Source organism: Macaca thibetana, chromosome 14 (assembly GCF_024542745.1).
Source record: "Macaca thibetana thibetana isolate TM-01 chromosome 14, ASM2454274v1, whole genome shotgun sequence".
NCBI classification, from domain to species: Eukaryota; Metazoa; Chordata; class Mammalia; order Primates; family Cercopithecidae; genus Macaca; species Macaca thibetana.
This window is the reverse complement of record NC_065591.1, coordinates 61,548,021-61,556,794: the sequence shown is the minus strand read 5'-3', so window position 1 is coordinate 61,556,794 and position 8,774 is coordinate 61,548,021. Positions and strand designations below refer to the sequence as shown.

Genomic DNA, 8,774 nt, shown 5'->3' with positions numbered 1-8,774 from the left:
ACAAACAGAGAAGAAAGGAAGGGAATGATAAATATAATATAGACATATTAAGATACAAGTGATTTCTAGAAAGTGCATGAATAAGACAGCTAGAAAGATAGAAGGACCTGGCACTTCAAGTGAATGTAAACAGTTCTGGCTGAGAGAAATATCTCAGGAATGGCCATGGGAAAGGGTGGTCAAAATGGAACAGAAGTAGAGATTACCACTAACCAATGGACAATTATAGGGAAATGGTAGGAAAACTGTTACCTCCATATAATGAAACATTCATATAAGGAATGTTACCCAAGTAAAGAGGAATATTGATAAAGATGTCAACTGATCTGAATCTCAAAGTTATGCTAAGTCAAATCATCTGACCTCAAAGAGTTACATACTGTATCGTTTTTGTTGTATGACATTTTGAAAAGACAAAACTATCATAGTAGAAAATAGATCAGTGGTTGCCAGGGGTTAGAGGTGGGTGTGTTATTTGGGATGAGGGAGTTATTTGGGGATGATAGAACTGTTCTTTATACTGAATACGTCAATTTTAAAGTATGCTAATTAAGAGTGAGAGAGACAGAGAGTGACAGAGACAGAGATAAAGGAAAACAAAGAGAGAGAGAAAATGCTCTAGTTTTAGAGACAGGGAAACTGATGACTGAGGCCTGGAGAATATCACATGGCCAGAAAGATGGGAAACACACCCCTGCCACACACAGCCCCCCAACAGGTAGGTGTATGCATAGGCATGCCCATGTCTGTGAGCCACCCATGAAGGAATGGGAAGGAGACAGGGCCCAGAGAAAGGAGATTTTTAGAGGCTTAGTAAAATATTTGTTAATGTACTAGTAAAAAATATTTCTTAGATTTCAAGCAAAAAGAAAAGAAAAACTACAACATTTTGTTACCATGTTTAAGTCATTAAACATCTAAAACAATAACCTCCCACTTATGAATCAGTATTGTTAAATTTTTGCCTAATACTGTCTTCATAAATAAGATGTTTGAAAGTTAAATGTTACTTTTGTGTGTGTGTATATTCCTGTGTGAGTGCATTTGTCCCTTCTTAAGTAAGAAGGGGTCCAAACATGAAATAAATTGATTCATGTAAAACTTGGAACAACAGCTGAAATAGGATGTTTCCTACAACTGTAAGAAATCAAAGTCTCTTGTGAATTCAATAAATCAGTTCTGTGGTTGGGTGCAATGGCTCACACCTCTAATCCCAGCACTTTAGTGAAACAGGAAATTTTCCTTTGACCTCTTCATGGGCCTCAAAACAGGGGTGCATCTCTTACTCAGCCTGCCACTCTCAACCCCTTGCAGGAGGGGGAGCATGCAGGTGAGACAGTGCAGGAGCTGGGTGAGTGCTTTTGGGTACCAGCAGGAGCAAAACTCCATGCAGGTCCCCCAGCAGCATCCATGGGGAGTGTCTGTGACCTCCCAAGTCCCAAAGGGCATGGTTGCAGTGCGCTCTTTTAGCTTTTTAGCTTTGCCTTCCACAAATGGCTTAAGCTCAGTGGACCCTCTGTCTTTTCCTGAGGGCAGAGGGCCAGTGTGACAGCTTTCTGTATCCTAGGCCCTTATCTAGCATCCAGGAAAAATCAGGTCACAGGAAAGAATTGCAAGATAGTAAGTGCAGGGGATTTTACTGCCAATGGAAGTGCTTCTCAATGGGGAGGGGAGCGAGGAAGGGGATGGGGCAAGAAGGTATTCTTCCCCTGAAGTCCAGCTGTCCCTGGCTGGGCTCTTCTCAAGAGTCCTACCATCAAGCCATTCCCCTAAAGTCAAGCTGCTTCTCTCCGACGACGTTCAGCTGCTTTCTCCCCTTCTCTGCTCTCCGACAGTGGCACCTGGGGTTTTTATGGATCCAGGATGGGGGGCAGGGCAGACCAGAAGTTGTTTGGGAAAACGCAACATTGGAGTGGGGAAAACAGGAATGTAGAGTTCTCACTTTGGGCCGTGGTTCCAGGCTTGAGGGTAGGGCGCACACCAGGGATCTCGCCCTTTTCTGCCTAAAACTTCTCTTCCTCCTGTCCCTATTATTAGGAGGCCAGAGTGGGATGCTTGCTTGAGGCTGGGAGTTGGAGAGCAGCCTGGGCAACACAACATGATCCCATATTTACAAAAAATAAAAACATTAGCCAGGTGTGGTGGCATGAACCTGTAGTCCTAGGTACTCAAAAAACTGAGGCAGAAGGATTGCTGGAGCCCAGGATTTCAAGGTTGCAGTGAGCTGTGATGGCACCACTGCACTCAGGCCTGGGCAACAGAGCAAGATCATGTCTATAAAAATAAATAAATAAATAAATAAATAAATAAATAAATAAATAAGCTTTAGCCACACCAGACAAATAACATTGTGTATTTTTAAAGAACTGCATTAATAACTTTGGGGGTTTATAGAATGGCAGGTAGTTATCCTTGGGAAGACAATCTGCTGATAAGGAAATACAATTGCTGCCCTGGCTGAACTAACAGTGTGACAGAGAATTAACTGTGCTGACTTGATAATTCCTCCGAGCAGAGCTCTAAGAGAGCTTATAGACACAACGCCTGCTTCACAAAGGTCTCCAGTATGGCAAACTTGTCAGTCAGGGTAAGAGTGAGGATGAGGTCTAAGAGACTTGTCTGGAAGCTGCACTTGTTTGAAAGCACACTGATTTTACTTCAATGGTGCAGTAAATGTCCTTATATATCACTGGATCAGCAGGTGGATGTTGGCTTAATAATCGAAAAGGTTTTTCAAACTAAGAAGCTGTAAAAAATAATATATAGGTTATGAATATAATTAAAATTAAAACCCATAAATGTACATTTACCTAAGAAAATGAGTGATTTTTAAAATTTATCCTTTTTAAATGATTTTTGGCTATTGATACAGGCTGTTTAAAGATCAATAGGCTATAATATCATATTATGCCATCCCTTGCTAACACATGAGAAAACCTGAGTTCTCAACTTGATCTTACCACTTCTTCTTATTTATAATTAGATACTTCTGCTTCTTAGACTTCACTATCATACCTTATTTTTCAGCACATTGTCTCTAAGTTTGCATTACACATTTACACATCGTTGTAGGCTGTCTTCTTATAACAACCAAGAAAATAGCATTGTAATCCCCTACTGACAAATACATTGCATTTGCCACTTTTACAAAAAAAAAAAACCCTTATTTGCCTGAAAATTTTAATACTACTATGTTTTTTACTCTTACAGACATCCTTTCAGTGGTCAATAGAGATGCGGCTTTCCTAAATGTAGTTTGTATGTTAGTACAATGTGCATTTTAGACCAGATAACAAAGGTAACCAGAAAATGATGTTTCTAAATAGAATACACTCTGTATGCCAACTTGGGAAAAATAAATAAATAAATTTTACACAGAGAATAACAACTAAAATGACAATGAATAAACCCCCTAGGTCTTACTTTCAAAGAACAAACCATTAGCACAATAACTGAATCCTTCAGGAGTAGACATTTATTAGTTTTGATTTTTCCTGCATCCAAATGGCTCTTCTAATTTGGGGAAATCCTGCATTATTTAGCTTTAGTTTTTGGTAAGTATTTTCTTATCAAATCTCTGGAGTATTTTCAGAGTGCTCACTGCCCAGATATAAAATAAATATGAAAGATTTCTTAAGTGAGGCAGAGAGAATTTAGAATGGAATAATTATATACTGGGTTCTGAACATGGACTTTCAATCCGAAAAGAAGATATTAGAAGCAAGCTTGACGAGAATTTAAAAATAGGAAGAAACAGCTGTCTTCAGAGGGGAATGAATGCAACTTTTGAGACTGGTTTTCTATAAGGAGACCAGCTGCAAATACTAGCATAGAACTAACAGTAGATGGAGAAATTGTCATCCCTGTTACATTAATAGCAAGTAGTAGACTGTGGTTTAGCCACAATGAACAGCATAAAAACTTACAAGCACTTTGAAGAAGGTTGAAGGAAAAAACTATTCCATCAGTGAAAACTTCCTAAAATATAATATTACTTTTGCCAAGTTTTTGCATTAATTATCAAAACAATTTCATGAAGTGAAAAAGTCCCGAGTGTTTTTATGTGAGAAGCAAGAGGGGAAATAGAAATGGGTGGTGATATCTAAATCTACAGTTGGTTATTTTTTTCAGAAGAAAAATGTCAGGAGATAAAATAGAAAGCTAGAAAGAAGAAAAATTATTAAGTTAGTTTCAGCAAACAATGGGAAGAAGGAAAACGGGGCTGAGATATTTGGATTCCACCAGATGATAAGAAATGTGTTTGGTGCTATTTAGCTGTTAGTCTGTATCACAAGCCTTTTAGTAATAAATATGCTGATATACTAAGTGAAATTACATTTCAGGAATAAGCTTCCTAAAGTTCTAGATATTTGCTGTTTGGCCTCACACAAGTGTGCTTACTAATCAAGCAAAATCCTTTTCACAGTAATTAGATTCCAAGTATGGAGATGAAAATATGATCATGTGTTATTGAAATTCACGTTTATAAGACACATAAAATGTACCTCCAACTGCACATTTTTCTTTACATGAACTGTATTTGACCCAAGCTGCTTTAGTCCACTTATCTTGACTATTTCTGAAATCGTAGTTACTCTTCTTTTGGATACAGAACCCGGATTGTTCTATCTCCTCTGCTTCCTGTATTCTTTTTCTTCAACATCACTGAGGAAATAGCAAGAGGGGAAATAGAAATTGGTGGTGATATCTAAGTCTATAGTTGGTTATTTTTTAATACATACACATATGTATTTTTAATACATACACATAAATGTATAAAAATTTCTTGCTCACATCAGCTTTTTCATATAATAATTACAATTGAATCTAACTCGGAAGAAAAAAAAGAGTGTGGATATAAAACCAAGATTCCCTTTCAGTAATGGGAGAGGGACAGAAATCCCAGAGATCTCGAGATTCTGAAATAAGGGCTCAAGCCCTACTCTGCCCAGAACATAGGCGAACAATGCTTCTTTGAATCTGCTTGGTCTTGATGCTGTAAATGATAGGATTCATGAATGGAGGAAAGAGAAAATGGACATAGCTCATGGTAATGAGGACCATATGAGGTGCATGTTTCCAAACCTGTGAATGACTGACAGTCCCATCACAGTGATGTGAAATACTAGGACAGTCAATATGGGAGACACGAGTGTTGAGAGCTTTAGCTTGCTCTTGTCCAGACGCAATGCCCATCACTGTCTTAAGGATTAGTATATATATTAGAGCATCTAGCATCTAAAAACACAGTTAAAGCAGTCAGAATAATTGGATATATGTGATTAAACGTAATATCAGGACAGGCAAATTTTATGACATCTTGGTGAAGGCAAAATGTGCGCAAGAGAACACGGAAACCACACTATGGGTAGCAGTAGAGTGAAAGAATTAGGGGCAAAATGGACATAAAACCTCTCATCAGTACCCCCAGTCCTATGTTCATCACTCGGAAATTGGTAAGAATGGAGTTGTACCTCAGTGGTGTGTGGATGGCAATGAAATGGTCATAGGCCATAAAAAGCAAGATACCTGATTCTACTATGGCCAGTGAATGAATGAAGAAGGACTGAGTGAAACAGGCAGCCTGGGCAATCTCCCTCTGGTCTAGCAGCAGGACACCCAGGACAGTGGGCATCTTAGTGAGTGTCATCCCAAGGTCCGTGCCTGCCAGCATAGCCAGGAAGTAGTACATGGGCTCATGGAGGCTGTGGTCATTCCAAATGAGGACAAGAAGTGTGCCATTTCTAAAAAGGATGCAGAAGTAGATGACAAAGAAGGGAATAGAGATCCAGTGGTGAATTGCCTCTGAGCCCAGGAAACCAGTCAGCAGGAAGAGGGTAGCACTGTTGTCAGATCACATGGTAGGTTTTGCAGGTGGAGAGGATCTATTTTAGGGATTATGACTTCCAAATATCCAGTTTTCTTTTTTTCTCTCACAATCTTCTTGTAGCACATCATCAGGCCATTTTTTACCTCAAAGCTTAAATATTTTTCTGAATTGTCTCATACTTAATTAATCGTAAGCCTGTATTCACAAGGCCTTTCCCTAGAAAAACAAATAACAATAATCATAGTCAGAATAATAATTCCAATTCACTGTGAAGCATACAACCTTTATTTTTTCAACACTCATCTTATGTCTATGCTCCTAGCCTTGACTCTTGGTCGCAAATAGGATCCTTGCTTCTCTTTCATTCCCTTCACTCTTCTATTCCTCCTCATATTATTTATAATATGGGATCTTGTGGTATTTCTATCCAATTTGAGTCAGTTCAAATTTTTCCACTTGAAATTAATGAGATAATTGTCTTCAGAAGTAATTACCAAGCAAAATGCCTAATAAATAGAAATAAGCCAACTACCATGAAACAATTGAGAAATATTGTAATCAATATTGCTATATCAAGTGGACTGTGAATAAAAAGAGAACTCAGACTGGGAAACATAGCAAGAGACATGAAATTAATGAGATATTTGTTTTCAGAATTAACCACCGAGAAAAAATGCCTAATCAACAGAAATGAGCCAGCTACCATGAAATAATTGAGAAATGTTTTAATCAATATAGCCATATCAAGTGGACGGTGAATAAGAAGAGAAATCAGCCTGGGAAACATAACAAGACCCTGTCTGTAAAAAAGAAAAAAATATATTCACTGGAAATGATGGTATGCATCTGTGTTCCTAGCTACTGGGGAGGCTGAGGCAAAAGGATCGCTAAAGTCCAGGACTTTGATGCTACAGTGAGCTATGACCACACCACACCACTGCACTCCAGCCTGAGCAACAGAGTCAAACTCTCTCTCTCTCTCTCAAAACAGGAAAGAACTTATCTCATGACAGTGTCTACAGAAATCTTGACAGGTGAGCAGTTAGTAAACTCATTTTAGAAAGATGAAATGACTTAGTGTACTTGAAATTCAGCAAATTCTCAGTGCTGTAAAAAGTCTGAGACCTATAACATCAGAGACAAACTTTAAAACAGGAAAAGAGACTCAAGTTGGAAGCTCCTAACAGAAATATTTTAAAGATAGATTGCTACAATGAGGACCTCCACAAAAGCCTAATACTTATATAGAGTCATAGATTTTAAAATATGTTCATCTGAAGGGCAATAGTAACACCAGAAATTGGTGACTGAATTCATAAACTTCACAAAGCCAGTTCTAGAGAAAATATAAGGACACCTAGAGAGAAAATATGGCAACTATATAGCTGATAGACACAATCATATAGACCCTCTAATCATTATGAATCTATGAAGCTCATATTGAGGAAAATGTATAAGGATCTTCATAGGGAACTTTGAAACATAACCTATTTATAATTACACTCTTTCAAAATCAGGCTTTCTTTGTTTGCATGTCACCAAGAAATTTTGTAACAGATTTATTATAATAATAACAAAGAGAATGACAAGGGAAACATCAGTTTCTCCCCAATCCCACATAGAATATGATTCTATATGTGTCCAGAATCTTTTAAAATACCACTTGCTATTATAAATGTTACTACTGATACTATGAAAAAGGAACTCAGAAAAAATAAAATGAAACAATCTGTGCACCATTTTCATTTTAGAAAAAAAGAAACAATAATAATTATATGTCTGAGAATATGGGCACATAGTAACATCTAACAATAAGCAACTACTGGTGAGAGGAGATGGATAGAGAAAATGTGAAAGGACTTTGGAAATGGCTGTCACTTCACGAGACACCGTTGATGACAAAAATGTTAGTCTGGGCACTGAAGTAGCAGATACCCTGTTGATGTGAGTGCTAAAAATACTGCCAGCTAACTTGATCCTCTGAACTATGACGTATGTGGGGCTCACATTGGCACCACTGACCTACCTCCACAGGAGCGACGTGTATATCATTATAAGTCCTCTTAACCTTCCAAATTGCCTTGTAAGAGAATGGATAAATGCCACAATTTGCTGTACAGGATAGGGGTTAACCACATATTTAGGTTTACTGTCACCCAGAAAGTTAACCCGAAGGAGGAAGAGGAGGAAGCGGGAGAAGACCCAATTATACTTAAAACTGTGTTTCAAAGCCTGGGATGCTCTGGCGTTAGGAACTAAAACTGCATGGTAATCACTTGCAGTGATTATACAATTTATAAGTATGTTTGTATTAACCTAAAGATAGTACCCTATTTATTATCTGTAGTCCCTAGCAGCAGCCACACTGGCATTTGATTGTGGCAAATTTGGTAGTACCAGAAGCTGTCCACATACCCAAATATTCTGGGGGAACAGCTACTCAGTTTAGCGAGTCTCCTAGAATATGACACATGACATTAGTGACAGTCATAACTTGGGTGGAATTTATCACTCTGAAGCAAGCATAGAGGCCCCATGAGGGATTCAAGCATGACTGGAGCTCACTATTCTCTTGCCCCTTTCTGAGTGCCTTTAGACTGATTCTTTGAAAGCAACTATCCCAGAGTCCTTAAGAGTTTCTGAAGGTAACATAGATCCATCATCCAGAGCTTCTTCAACTTGCCATGCTGACTAGAGGCCGAGAAAGTGTTTCACAAACCATTCATAAATACATAAATTGAAAAGTGAAGACAGAAAGGGTGTATTAAGATCCTGTTAATCAAACGGAAAAGAAAGTCTTCTACTTAGTTCCAGATAATCTGCAAGCACCCTGTACAATCAGTATCCCCTGAATCCACACCTTTTCATCTTCATGTATTGCCCAAGAATTGTGTTCCTTTAGAAGAAATTAACAAAATGAAATAAAATTTAAAAGTCAACTGAT

General features: G+C 38.1%; 1 protein-coding gene across 1 annotated transcript; it reads right to left on the bottom strand.

Moving 5' to 3' along the window:
* Nucleotides 1-4,932: 4,932 nt before the first annotated feature.
* LOC126935187 (olfactory receptor 51B4) lies at nucleotides 4,933-5,860 on the bottom strand. The gene is given in 4 exon segments (XM_050756384.1): nucleotides 4,933-5,078; nucleotides 5,081-5,130; nucleotides 5,132-5,230; nucleotides 5,232-5,860. Coding segments are annotated over 4 exon segments (924 nt in total).
* Between the last annotated feature and the right edge of the window lie 2,914 nt (nucleotides 5,861-8,774).